At 37.1% G+C, this 14,571-nt stretch overlaps 2 protein-coding genes across 3 annotated transcripts in view; both read right to left on the reverse strand.

The window, feature by feature from the left end:
* The window catches only part of gpr155a (G protein-coupled receptor 155a), a 30,155-nt gene extending 28,738 nt beyond the window's left edge, over positions 1-1,417 (reverse strand). For both annotated transcript variants that reach the window (XM_016556045.1, XM_016556046.1), the window contains exon 1: positions 1,238-1,417. The gene's annotated coding sequence lies outside the window, so the exon portion shown is untranslated. The remainder of the gene's footprint in view (positions 1-1,237) is intronic.
* A 1,828-nt stretch (positions 1,418-3,245) lies between these two features.
* On the reverse strand, positions 3,246-10,040 carry LOC107742975 (WAS/WASL-interacting protein family member 1-like). Its single transcript, XM_016556064.1, has 6 exons — positions 9,939-10,040; positions 8,721-8,882; positions 5,641-6,343; positions 4,607-4,792; positions 3,813-3,917; positions 3,246-3,613 (listed from the first exon to the last, which is right to left on the reverse strand). The coding sequence occupies exons 1-6, from the start codon at positions 9,990-9,992 to the stop codon at positions 3,567-3,569; spliced, it is 1,257 nt and encodes a 418-aa protein (XP_016411550.1). The 5' UTR covers positions 9,993-10,040; the 3' UTR covers positions 3,246-3,566.
* Between the last annotated feature and the right edge of the window lie 4,531 nt (positions 10,041-14,571).

Raw genomic sequence — 14,571 nt, forward strand, 5'->3', positions numbered from 1 at the left:
CAATGAAAGCTCAGCCAAGATGAAGGAACAGCTGATCATAGCTGTACAGGATAGACATTTTGAAATAAATTTAGTAGCAGAGCTACTGCAAGTGATTTTTAGTGCTGCAAATCCATTTATCCTTTGCTGAAACTTTCGCGTCTTCATGAAGTGCGAGGTCATGGTTGCTTAGCAACGGCAGACGCCTCTGGAGCACAAGCGCCCGAACGCTTTGGGAAAAAAGCAGAAAGCGGTGCGCCTAGCGTTTTCCACGCGTTTTTAGGCGCAACAAGTGAACGGCCCCTTAAACTGCCAGAATTTTAAAAGACGTTATCTCCGTTTGCATTGAACTTTCAGCTTCGTAACTTTGCAGATATTGTTTATGCTCAAACAGCAACATTACACACTAACGTTAAAAAAGTTAAATAGCAATGAACCACCCCTTTAAAACAGGGACTTGCTGCCACCTACTGGTGGTTTTATTGTCATCTTTATTTATCCATGACAGACCTAAACCAGCCAAGGTGCCAGCACAAAAACACATTAAGCAAAATATTGTTTAATTAGCAGTATTGACCAAAATTCCTCCATTTCAGGCCCCAGAATGAGCTTATAAAGAGTAAAAAAATACATATAAAAAAAAAAAACTCTTATTAATAATAGGCTAATTTTTCATTAAAGGTGCAGTGTGTAAATTTAAAGGTGCAGTGTGCATCTAGCGGTGAGGTTGCGAATTGCAACCAACGGCTCAGTCCCCCGCTCACCCCTCCCTTTAGAGAAGGCTCAATCTAAGGTAATACAAACACAACGGTTAATTAAGTAAGATCTTATACACATCTGAAAACATAGTTATGTATATTATATTGCATTTCTGTCAATAGATCGTTGTAAATATTACACATTGCACCTTTAAATAAAACCCTTTTTAGACAAATTTTGTAATCGTTGTGTAAAATTAGTACAAACACATGGGAATATGTTTTTAGTCAGACCCTGCACTCAAAAAGCGCTGTAGCATGATACAGTGAAGGCATCAGATGGCAGTACCATGGTACTGAATGATTACTATATTTACGTAAGTAACGTTATTTACTCCAAGATATCACTAATAATATTATGGTCCTGCCATCGTACTAAATATCCACTTGTGGCTCTTTCTTGTCGTCTACTAGTCAGCTATAATTCCGCATGGTCAAATGATCTGATCAACACCTGAGTCTACTTTAGATGTACAGTAGTGAGTTGTTGACAGACTCACCGGATCAGCTGATTCCTGTAAATCCGATCTAGTGTATGAGAAACACACTTTCACTCATGCTGTCTCATCCAGATGACTTTGAGCAATGAACTCAGCTCCATGACAGCTCTTCCGCCTCGGGTCTGCTCGCCTCTGCTCGCTCAGTGCTGGAAGCATGTGTCTGTTATCGCAGTAGTACAGACACACCGCTGCAGTGAAGCACTCATAACACACGAGCTGCAGAGCGCCAATAGAAAGCAGCCAAGACTCTGCGCATGCGCAGGGACCTTTCACGTGGTGCTTTGCATAAGCCCAAAATAGACTTGAGAGCTCCAACTCTTTTATTAAAAACAGTTATGAAATCTCTCGATTATATGGGGAATAATATTAACATTACAACATTACAATGTATTCATTCTGAAAAACTGAACAATTCATCGTATTAATTCATTTGACATCTTACAAAATACGACCAAGAGAGGTTCTCGTGATGACCGATAGAGGACAGCATTTCTCTACGTGAAGGAGTCACAATGTACTGCTAATTTGATTTTTTTTATTTTTTATTTAGCATTATTGGTCGAACTGTTTGAAAGCCATTGACTTTGAATCTCTTCTCGGTGCATTCAGAATAAAATGGCTTAAAGAGTGCTTAGCAAAGCCTCACTCAATATGGTACCATATTCCTACACTATAAAAAAATGCTGGGTTAAATACAACCCAGTGCTGGGTAAAATATGGACAAACCCAGCGATTGGGTTGTTTTCAACCAACAGTTGGGTTAAATGTTTAACCCAACCTTCTGGGTAGTAACCCAACCGCTGGGTCAAAACAACCCAATTGCTGGGTTTGTCCCTATATTCATATAATTTATATTATATTATATATATTTAATATATAAACATATTTTTCTTAAATATATACATGCATGTTTGTGTATTTATATATACATAATAGATATACACAGTACACACACATATATTATGTAAACAAAAACGTTTATTATGGATGCGATTAATCACGATTAATTGTTTGACAGCACTAATTTTTATTTGATGTCTATATGTCAAGTCAAGTTAAGTCACCTTTATTTATATAGCGCTTTTAACAATACAGATTGTGTCAAAGCAACTGAACAGCATTAATTAGGAAAATAGTGTGTCAGTAATGCAAAGTGACAATAGTAAACACTCATTTTTCAGTTAAAGGCAGTTCATCATTGAATTCAGTGATGTCATCATCCAGCTCAGTTCAGTTTAAATAGTATCTGTGCAATCAAGTCGACAATATTGCTGGAAATGAAGTGTCCCCAACTAAGCAAGCCAGAGGCGACAGCGGCAAGGAACCAAAACTCCCATCGGTGACAGAATGGAGAAAAAACCTTGGGAGAAACCAGGCTCAATTGAGGGCCAGTTCTCCTCTGGCCAGACGAAACCCGCAGTTCAATTCCAGGCTGCAGCAAAGTCACATTGTGCAGAGGAGTCATCTGGTTCCTGTGGTCTTGTCGCGGTGGTCAATATGTATGTATATGTACTTCTTCTATTGATTCTTTCTTGCTCCTTGTGTTTCCCCCCCTCATTGTTGCTATTACTGTTGTGAGTATAATGTTGATTATTCATATTATTTATGGTGGATGTGCCTTATGTTGTTGGATGCTCCCTGTCTTGTTGTGTACAATTTGCAATTTAAAAAAAAAAATAATAATTATTGGTCGAAGTTTTTGCGTAGGAACAAGTGACTGCAGACTCACCATAAAATATACATTTAAGCTGCTAAACAATGTCCTGGGCTGAATTCGGAAGCTCATTGTATTTGCTTTTCAAATGGCCTGATAAAACATGTGTGCCCTTTCAGCCAATCAGATTGCATCTTTACTAGACTGAGAAAGTAGTACTGTCCAGGTCACACACAGACGTGTGGTTGAAGAGATGGCAGTGTGGTCAATGTCAGTGGCTTGGTTTGGCAGAAGTTCACAACAACTAAGCTACACTTCCTTGATTATAACATCTTTAATATATCATAAATGATATACCTACATGTGTCTGTGACATTAATAAATCGAAATATAATATTTCGATATTTTTGTAATTAGGGAAATGTGCAGAATAACATGATGCTATAAATGATTAAAACAAACTTTCTCAAATGATGACAGAATGAACTTTAATCGCCATATCTGGACATACATTTGTACCATGATATAAAATTACCCCCAAAGGATTAAAATGCATGAAAAAGTGATTTTAAAAAATGTCACTGAGAAGCTAAAAACATTCATATTTTCACAAACGAGTTCCTGAGTCTCATTCAGCAGATGAAAATCCAGCTCACATTATAATGTCAAAGCATTTCATCTGGGAATTGGTGGCAAGGGTGGCGCTCCTCTGTCTCTCATTCCTGGAAAACAGATACAAATAGATATGAAATGATCAAACGGATTATTAAACATTAAAACACTAAAATATTGCATAAAAATGCATGTCTTATGTAAAAGCAGAAAAAAAAATGCATTGAGGGTGGACTGCACAACACACACTGAAGAATAACTTTTAAACAATTCTTATTACAATTCTGCACAAAATGCTGCAGTGCTCACCTTTGCCGCCAGCTTTGCTGGGGTAAGACTTGGAGAAGGACACGTACGGCTCTGGTGGAGGTAATTCAGACAGAGGATGGAAGGAAAACCTCATCCCCCACTCATCTATAGGAAAAGAATACAAGAGAATATGTGCAGCCAAACAGAGTCAATCAATAACAATTACATTAGCACTCAGTTTTTCAATAGCAGTTTCATTACCATATTGAGTCAATATTTATATCGACATCATGCTGTGTCTGTCCATAGACATTAAAGGGATAGTTCACCCAAAATGACAATTCTGTCATCATTTACTCAACCTCACATCATTGCAACCCTGACTTTCTTTCATCTGCGCAATACAGAAGAAGATGTTCTGCTGGTAATCAAACCGTTTCAGTGCCCATTGACTTCCATTGTATTTTTTGTCCATACAATGAATTTCAATGGGAACCAAAACGGTTCGATTACCAACATTTTTGAAATTGTCACCTTTTTTTTTTTTTTTACATTTCACAGAAAAAAGAAAGTCACACAAGCTTGGAACAACTTGAGAGTGGGTAAATTATGACAGAATTGTAATTTTTGTGCTAATTATTCCTTTAAGCTAAAACTTGTTAAACTGCCCAATAGTATGTTTTCATTTTCTTTTAAAATACTTTCTGCTATCCCAGAAAACCTACTTTATTTGCAGCTCTGGTAGTAATGCAGAAATGCCACTCTTCAGCTTTAAACTCACTGCCTTTTGTATTGTTGACCTATAGGTTGCCTCTCTCTCATCAGCAGGTGTAAGGTTCCTGTGGCAGTCCTACCTGTAGCAGATGGTGGAGGGCACTGGTAGCCATTGATGGTGTCGGGGGGTGGTGGAGGGAAGCTGGGCACTCTGGGAGGGTCTGAGGGTAGAGGGGGTCTGCCTGATCCACCGGGACGATTAGGAGGAGGCACGGGGGGAGACACTCCTCTGCCTCCTCCTCCAGTGGGTGGAGGTGGTAGAGGACCTGAAGGGGAGGAGCAGTCACAAAATGATGAGTCCACAAAATAAAACAATTCCTCTCATTCATATACCTCATAACAGTCATCTGAACTGTGTGTCTGAAGGTATTTTCAAGTGCGCATTTTAGTTATCTGAAAATGTTAACACTTTAACACTTTAAAAGCATATGCAATTCATACTACTACTAATATCTACTTTGGGGTCATTACATTTTTTTAAAGAAAATAATCTTATACAGTAAGGACACATTAAATTGATAAAAATCAACAGTAAAGATATGCATAATGTTTAGGATTTCCGTTTAAAATAAATGCTGTTCTTTTGAACTTTCTATTCTGAATCCTGAAAAAAGGTATAATGTTTTCCACAAAAATATGAAGCAACTGAAGACTGCACCCTTGATGAGCATGAGCAACTTAAAAAAAAAAAATCTTAACAACCTCAAACTTCTGAACAGCAATGTATGTTTTATAAATACAATATTAACATCAAATATTTAAAGTTTAACATCATATTAGTTAGTCATACTAGTCGAATTTCAAATAATGTTGCAAAAAGTAAACTATATTATTGCACAGAGTTGGATATAAAGTATACATAGTATGCTACATAGCAAGTCTCAACTACTTGATTGTTTATATTGCATATTTTTGCACAGTTCTTTATATGACGTTGGATATATATAGTAAGTATTCACATTAACAGCATTTTCTGTAAAGCTGCTTTATAAAAAAAAATTATTTGTGAAAAAAAAAATACATTTAATAAATAAATTTGACTTTGGAAAAAAAATGTACTTAATATCGTGACAGTAAAAAATAAACAGCAAAACAGGAACGACCTTGCTCATACCTGACCGTATGGATGATCTTCTTCCCGATGGAGACGGCCTCTCGTTGGGTGGTGGCGGCAGTGGGCTGGAGCGTCCAGGAGGTGGTGGAGGAGGAAGGCTGTTTCTAGGAGGGCCTCTTGTGTAGGGGTCGTCCCGTGGGGATGGTGGGATGGGTGGGGCCCCTCCTCTTGCTGGAGGTAAGGATGGAGGCGGATTACCCATAGGCCTCTGAGAACTCAATGGTTTACTCTCAGTTGCTGGCGGCGGTGGTGGTAGTGGTCCATCTCGAGAAAATGACACTCTTCTTCCTCCAGTGGGTGGTGGAGGGGGAGGGAAGTCATCTGAGGGCCTGCTTGGGATTGTGGGTAAAGGCGGCCGGGCACTTGCGGGCATTGGGTGTGGAGGGAAGGAAGACTGGGACTCTCTCGGTGGTGGAGGAAGGCTTGGACGTCTGCCCGGCTGGCTGGGGGGTGGAACAGAAGATGAGGAACTTGACGGTTGGCCTCCAGGTAGAAGCGGTGGGCCGCTGGGAGAGCTGTGCTGGGGTGAGCGAAACGAGGGCGGTAGGGGTCCGGCCCTCCCAGGAGAAGGTCGTCTGGCGGTTGGGAGCGGGGGTCTGCTTCCTGCTGGGCTGCTGGGTGCTGGGAATCTCCCCGTTGTAGGAGGCATCGGTGGTCTTACTGCTTTAGTGTCATCATAAAACAAAGAACATGAAGAAAAGTTCTAAGTATAGCACATTTCAGTTTTTGTCACAATTCAAACAATATAATGAGTCAATTATGATTAGGATTACTATATATGTATAGTATATTAGTATATAGTATAATATAGTATAGTGCAGTATATAGTATAGTCTCATTTTTATTTCATTTAAATAATAAATAGGATTAGAATTGTCATTACAAGTATAGTATAGTATAGTATGGTATAGTATAATATAGTATAGTAACATTTTGATATAAAATTTTATCTCAATGCATAAAATTGTAGTATAGTATAGTATAGTAAACATTTTGATTTCAATTTTTGTCACAATGCAAAAAAAGATTGAAAAATGAAAAATGAAGATTATAATTATTACATTATATAAGTGTAGTAGAGTATCGTATAGTATGATTAAATTATAAATAAGATTAGAATTATTATTGCATTATACTGTATAGTATAGTATAGCATAGCATAGCATAGAATAGAATAGAATAGAATAGTATAGTATAGTATAGTATAGTATAACATAGCATAGCATAGCATAGCATAGAATAGTATAGTATAGTATAGTATAGCATAGCATAGCATAGAATAGGATAGCATAGCATAGCATAGCATAGCATCGCATCGCATCGCATCGCATCGTATCGTATCGTATCGTATAGCATAGCAGAGCATAGCATAGCATAGCATCGTATCGTATCGTATCGTATCGCATCGCAGAGCATAGCATAGCATAGCATCGCATCGCATCGCATCGCATCGCATCGCAGAGCATAGCATAGCATAGCATAGCATCGCATCGCATCGCATCGCATCGTATCGTATCGCATAACAGAGCATAGCATAGCATAGCATCGCATCGCATCGTATCGTATAGTATAGTATAGCAGAGCATAGCATAGCATAGCATAGCATCGTATCGTATCGTATTGTATAGCATCGTATCGTATAGTATAGTATTGTATAGTATAGTATTGTATAGTACAGTATGTATTATGTAAACATTTTGATGTTAGTTTTTTACCCCATTGCACACATGATTTAATTATAAATACAATTATAATTATTATTAAAGAAATAAGTATAGAATAGTATGTAAGTATTTTGTAAGTATGCAAGTTTTTATTATTGTTTGATTTCAATTTTTTTCAAAATGCAAAAATAATATGATTAAATTATAAATAGCATTATTAGAATTATTAGCAGCAGCTGTAGTAGTAGTGGTAGTTGTAGTTGTTGTTGTTGTTGTTGTTGTTGTAATATTTATCTTATGTAATATTTATTTAATTTTTATTTATTTAGTTAGTTAGTTAGTTAATTAGTTTTATTGATCACAAAAATGAATTCTTCAAATGTGACCTGTGCTGGCAAAATGAGTCGGAATGCGCACGGACTAATTTTGAGCTACACGCAAAAAAGAGAAAAAATTTAGATTTTAGTCAACTTTGAGGTTTTCACAAAGATGAGTTCATTAAGACCTTGTCTAGTAATCCCAATGCTCCAAATAGTAATTAAACATCAAAAATTATCTTTATTTGTACATTTTCTGAGATGAGTACCTTTTCTCTGCTCGTCATCCAAAGAGCGCGCATAAAGGTGCTTCCGACAGCGCACGATCCCGATAAATAGATTTTTGCTTTTTTTTTTGCTTTTTTTTTTTAGAAATTACAGTATTTAAGTATTCACGCAAACATACAAGTCTTAAGTGAACGTTTGGGGAACTGTTGGGGAAAAACATCTGATGTGTAACATTATATTAGATCTGTTCATTAATGTTAATCTAACAATAAAAGAAAAGAGGGAATCACTCACTGCTCTTGATTGAACTGCTTTTGTAGTTACAATAATCAATTTATTTGTATTGAACACACTAAGGGATTTTTACATTTGATTATTTGTTTTTCTTGAATGCTTTTGTTTAGATGTAAAATAAAAAGGTAACGCATTATTTGTTTCTTTCTTATATTCATTCTGTTTTTGTTTTTTTTACATCTGTTCTTATTTACAATAACAAAGATAAAATAAAAACAGCTATATTATTATTATTAGACTAATATAGTAATTATTAAGAACTGGAGGAAAAGATGTAATGTTGCTAGGTGATTTTGCTTCGGAACCTTCAGGAAAATTTAACTCGATTTTTCTCAAAATGGACTTTGCAGACTCTATCGACTTCAAACGGGTGAAGCGCAGTCATTTTTTGTCCAATTCCAACAAGTCATACACCATTTTTAAGGTCTTTTAGTGGTGAATGTAAAATAAAAAATAACTCGTTTTTGAAAATGTGGTCATTGTGACTCATTTTGCCAGCACAGGTCACAAATGTCTTTGGCTCTACACTCTTTAAAAAATAAAGGATGTATGCACACACACACATAAAATATGTTACAAAATATATTGCAGAAAACAAGGTGAACTCACTGTCCAGCACTGGGGAACTCCGATCATTGGTGACGGCTTTCTTCAGTCGAGCTCCTTTGCTGATATCTGACAGTAAAGCGTTTCTTCCTTGATGCTCAGATCTGCTCAGATTTGGCTTCTCTGTGTTTGCCTAGTGATAGTCTTTGTAAATTAGACAGGCTCCATAAACCACACACATTGCCATCAACTCAAAATTGCTGTTGAGCCTTGAATACCAAGAACTTTGAACAGAAGTATGGTGTACACTACATAATTACACATGCTACATGTATGCATTTGTGAGCACATGATTTAAATACAGTGTGTCCATAATTATTATGCAAGCTGATATTCTGGTCATATTCTGGTGTGAAATAACAATAGGACTACTATATTATGCTATGCTATGCTATGCTATGCTATGTTATGCTATGCTATGCAATGCTATGTTAAGCTATATGCTATGCTATACTATACTATACTATACTATAGTAGTCCCAACTACATTTCGCATTTTGCTGTCCAGTGGTCATGATTTATTTTTGCAGTTTCTGTATTGCATTAGTTTTGAATATTTCTCATGGGCATTTCATAATATTTGACTTAAATCTCTCTTTTTTTTAAGATTTAGGCATTTCTAATAATTATGCACACCTAAGCATTTTTCACTTCCAGCCCTGGTTAACAATTATATATCACTTATAAATTATTAAATACAAAATTAATAGTAGTTATTAAGATTGATGTGGCTTGGAATTGGTCAAATGTGCTTAGAAAAAAAAGTATGACCAGAATTTCAACTTGCATAATAAAGTTGGTATTTGATTTTGGTTACTTGGTTTCTTGGCATAAAAAGTGTACTCAGCTATTTTCTAGTTATTAGTTATTTGGACAACATCAATAAAGACTCAAAGAGAGTAATTTTAGGTGGCAAAATACAGTATCTTTAACAGTAGCCTTGTCAAATGAAATGATATAAAAAAACTTCAGGCACAATTGGGACTGTTTCCTGAAAACAAATGAACATCCTGTAGATTCACCAGAACATTTTTTTTAAGTAAGATACTATTGTAGCTCATACAAATGAACTAATAACATAATCAGTATCAAAATAACTGTTTTAGGTTCAGTATAAATATTTTGATACATTTAAGTACTAAGTTAAGCTAATGATCAAAATATGAAGATGTGAACAATGCTGTCATACCAGTGCAAAGGTTGGAGGAGGGCCAGGAGGGGGCGGTGGTGGCGGGCCAGACATATTTCCTCTTCTTTCTTTCTACCCTAAAAGACTGAGAGCACACAGATAAAGAATACAGTAACAACCAATCAACAAGGATGGAGTGGAGGAAGAGTCACATTAGCACATCTTCTGAAGACACATACCTCATCTTCAACAGTTTTTGTTCCAATTTCCAAAGAAAAAGACATGATATCACATGACACGCACATATTTACACACATACGTCAAACGTACCCTTCTGTAGTTTAATGCAGCCATATGAAAGTAACAAAACAGCAGGTGTTCACTATCTTAGGGTGACACAAGTAAAGTTAAATAAATAAATACAATTTCAAAAAGTGTATTATTTGCAACAAAAAATTAGCACATGAATATTGCGCAGCATGCTCAGTTTGAACCCAGAATGTATTTTTAGGAAAGATAAAATAAAGTTGCAGTTGATGTTGTGTAGACCACCAGCGGCAGAAAGACTTTCATAATAAGGGCTATTCACTTGGAATTGGTCAAATGTGCTTAGAAAAAAAAGTATGACCAGAATTTCAACTTGCATAATAAAGTTGGTATTTGATTTTGGTTACTTGGTTTCTTGGCATAAAAAGTGTACTCAGCTATTTTCTAGTTATTAGTTATTTGGACAACATCAATAAAGACTCAAAGAGAGTAATTTTAGGTGGCAAAATACAGTATCTTTAACAGTAGCCTTGTCAAATGAAATGATATAAAAAAACTTCAGGCACAATTGGGACTGTTTCCTGAAAACAAATGAACATCCTGTAGATTCACCAGAACATTTTTTTTAAGTAAGATACTATTGTAGCTCATACAAATGAACTAATAACATAATCAGTATCAAAATAACTGTTTTAGGTTCAGTATAAATATTTTGATACATTTAAGTACTAAGTTAAGCTAATGATCAAAATATGAAGATGTGAACAATGCTGTCATACCAGTGCAAAGGTTGGAGGAGGGCCAGGAGGGGGCGGTGGTGGCGGGCCAGACATATTTCCTCTTCTTTCTTTCTACCCTAAAAGACTGAGAGCACACAGATAAAGAATACAGTAACAACCAATCAACAAGGATGGAGTGGAGGAAGAGTCACATTAGCACATCTTCTGAAGACACATACCTCATCTTCAACAGTTTTTGTTCCAATTTCCAAAGAAAAAGACATGATATCACATGACACGCACATATTTACACACATACTTCAAACGTACCCTTCTGTAGTTTAATGCAGCCATATGAAAGTAACAAAACAGCAGGTGTTCACTATCTTAGGGTGACACAAGTAAAGTTAAATAAATAAATACAATTTCAAAAAGTGTATTATTTGCAACAAAAAATTAGCACATGAATATTGCGCAGCATGCTCAGTTTGAACCCAGAATGTATTTTTAGGAAAGATAAAATAAAGTTGCAGTTGATGTTGTGTAGACCACCAGCGGCAGAAAGACTTTCATAATAAGGGCTATTCATAAGTGAACAGGCGACAGCTGTGACCTGATTACTCATGTGCATCACCGTGGATATTTTACATAGGCAGTAAAATCATGGCATGCAGTGCTGCTCGTGTCTCTTAAATTTAAAATGGATTTAAACAGATACTGGCACATTTCCACTCATTTCCTTTTAACAGCAGAACTGCCACTGACATACACAAGAACCACACAACAAACCAAAACCACCGCTGGTATTAACACTACCAACACCCTAACATCCACCCAGAACAGCCTGTCAATCAACACTCTGGCAACTAGTCAGTGCACTTTAAAGGGGTCATGACCTGACAAACCAAACTTCCCTTGATCTTTAGATATAAAAGAGATCATTGTGCTATAAAAAAAACATCCTGTAAGTTTCAGAACTTAAGCCTTCCTCGTTAGACTAAAAACAGCTTATATTGAAGGCAGTCTGCCAAAATGACAGCTTGTGGAATGCACCAAAACGTGACCTATTTCACACTTAAATAGTGTAAGACAGTTGCTAAATAGTTAAAAGGTCTTATCTGCTTCTCAAGTGATCGCACTGAAGTCAATGACTTCCTGACACTAGCAGAAATAAACACAGCTGTGCTGTACAGAGAGCAGCTCACCATTAAACATGCTTCACATCTCTCTCTCCAGCTAGAAGGATGGACCAGACACAGACATACTGCTTCATTTGCAATATCACTGCAGATTATACAATGACCTTCAGATGGTCCATGTACAATCCATTAGATGGTCAATGAAACCCCATGCGAAGTCAAAGTGGCCTACGTGCAGAACTACAATACTTGGTATTCTAACTGGTGCACATATATAGAAAAGTCATTTTTGAGAACAAAATGCTCACTTTGCAGTAACTTCAGTCTGATGCTCTTTACAGTTTTACATTTACATTTAGTCATTTTGCAGACGCTTTTATCCAAAGCGACTTACAATTGGGGAATACATAAAGCGATTCATCTTAAAGAGGCAAACAGACACAGGAAGTGCTCGTAATACTAAGTTTCAGGCACTGTTCCAAACAAGTACAAGCTAGAAAGGGAAGGAATAAATAAAGAGAAAGACAATTTTTTTTTTTAAGATGAAATCATATAGTGTTGAAAGAGATGAGTTTTCAGCTGTCGCTTGAAGATTGTCAGGGAATCAGCATTCCGGATTGGGGGGGGAAGATCGTTCCACCAGCCAGGAACAGTGAACGAGAATGTTCTGGAAAGTGATTTTGTGCCTCTCTGTGATGGTACCATGAGGCGTCGCTCACTAGCGGATCTCAGACTTCTGGAGGTGATGTAGATTCGTAATAGTGAGTTGAGGTAGGCAGGTAGGCCTGTGGCTGTTCTATATGCAAGCATCAATGTCTTGAACTTGATGCGAGCCGCAACCGGCAGCCAGTGCAGGGAGCTAAAGAGAGGTGTAACGTGGGCTCTTTTGGGCTCGTTGAAGACCAGTCGTGCGTCTGCTATTGCTCTATTTTGTATTGAAATTCAAAGATTACCATGCGTCATCGGTCAGTGTATCTTTTGGTCATTTGATTTTCTACTTTCTACTGTCTACTAGAAAATAAAGAGAAATGAGAAACGGTTTGATTTTCGTTTTGTTTAAGAAATGGAAAACAAAAATTTAGCTGGATTTTTCGTGGCCTGGACAAGAAGTTGTGCAGCATGCTCCGTTAGAAAAGGCCTGATGTTGTGCAATGCAAACCTACAAGATCGAGCAGTCTTTGCAATGGGGTCTTTTGTAGGTCAACTGGTCATCAAAGATTACACCAATATTTCTGACCGAAGTTTATGGGGTAACTGTAGAAGAACCTAGCTGGATGGTGAAATTGTGCTGTAGAGATGGAGTGGCAGGGAAAACAAGAAGCTCGGTCTTTGCCAGATTGAGCTGTAGGTGATGTTCTTTCATCCATGCCGAGATGTCCGCCAGGCAGCCTGAGATCCGTGCAGCTACTGTTGGATCATCTGGTTGAAATGAGAGATAGAGCTGTGTGTCATCAGCATAGCAATGGTAGGAGAAGCCATGTGCCTGTATGATGGGACCCAGTGATGTAGTGTATATGGAGAAGAGGAAGGGTCCAAGAACTGATCCCTGAGGAAGATCCCTGACATTTTATTCAGAAAATTCTAAAAACCTTTGTTATGCAATTGTTAGTTCTGGTTCTCAAATTTAATGGGCCAAGCAGTATTCTAAGAGTTCTGATATAACAGTCCAAGAGCATTGAGACTTTTCATCATCACTTCACTTGTTTGCGCTTGTGCAGATTGACATAGTGACATACTCTCAGTCATACGATATCATTACGATGGACTTAGTGATTTGGGGGCCCTAAGCAAATTTAAGGTATGGGCCCCTAACATAATAAATATGTGCTCTTTCACGCCTAACCCTTATTCTGCTCGCTCTCTCTCATAGTTTATTGTTTATTTACCCCTTCACAACTTAAGTAAATAATTATTAGGCTACCTTATTTTTTTCGGATCACAAAAGAAGACATTATTTAAAAAAATGCTTGCACTTGTCCATTTAATTAATTGTAAGCTTCTTCAATCTTTTTACAAAAAGGATTCAAATGTCAAAATTATCCCATGCAACTCGTTCCGTATTCCAAGTGTTCTTAAGGCGTACGGTAGGGTTTGCTGTGAAACAATTCGAAAATGTAATCTATTATTAAGTGAAAATCTCCAGTCATTGCATGTGTGCATTTGTATTTGAGTGCACAGCAGTTTGCGTCAGTGCGCATAGGAAAAGCAACCAAGCGAGTCATTTTGAAACATCAAGACAAATGAAATCATGACACGAATACTTTCTTCTCTAAGGTTAATCTGTTAATCTGTTTTGAGAAGGTCGGACAGGATTATGCAGCCTAGAAAGTGCGCAAAGAGCGCTCCCTCTATAATCACTAAAAGCTGTCCTTCACTTCAGTTCATCACGACCTCACAACGTTCCGTTAATCAATGAAGCTGTCTGCACTGCACAATGAATCTTATATTTACATCGTATCTACACGTTGTTATAATGAGAGGATTCACGAGCTGGCAGAACTCAGCACTTGACAAAAACTGAGTGAACATTTGACGCTCTTCAGAACACAAATACATAATGGATAGTTT

This window comes from Sinocyclocheilus rhinocerous, unplaced genomic scaffold (genome assembly GCF_001515625.1).
Source record: "Sinocyclocheilus rhinocerous isolate Xijiao unplaced genomic scaffold, SAMN03320098_v1.1 scaffold45, whole genome shotgun sequence".
Classification (NCBI taxonomy): Eukaryota; Metazoa; Chordata; class Actinopteri; order Cypriniformes; family Cyprinidae; genus Sinocyclocheilus; species Sinocyclocheilus rhinocerous.

Bases quoted from the DNA above. Each gene is read 5' to 3' on its own strand.
- LOC107742975 (XM_016556064.1), bottom strand. From the start codon at position 9,992: ATGTCTGGCCCGCCACCACCGCCCCCTCCTGGCCCTCCTCCAACCTTT. The intron at 8,883-9,938 runs GTATGACAGCAT...GACTATCACTAG, and splicing joins CTCCTCCAACCTTTGCACTG to GCAAACACAGAGAAGCCAAA. The intron at 3,614-3,812 runs GTGAGCACTGCA...TCTGTTTTCCAG, and splicing joins CAGCAAAGCTGGCGGCAAAG to GAATGAGAGACAGAGGAGCG.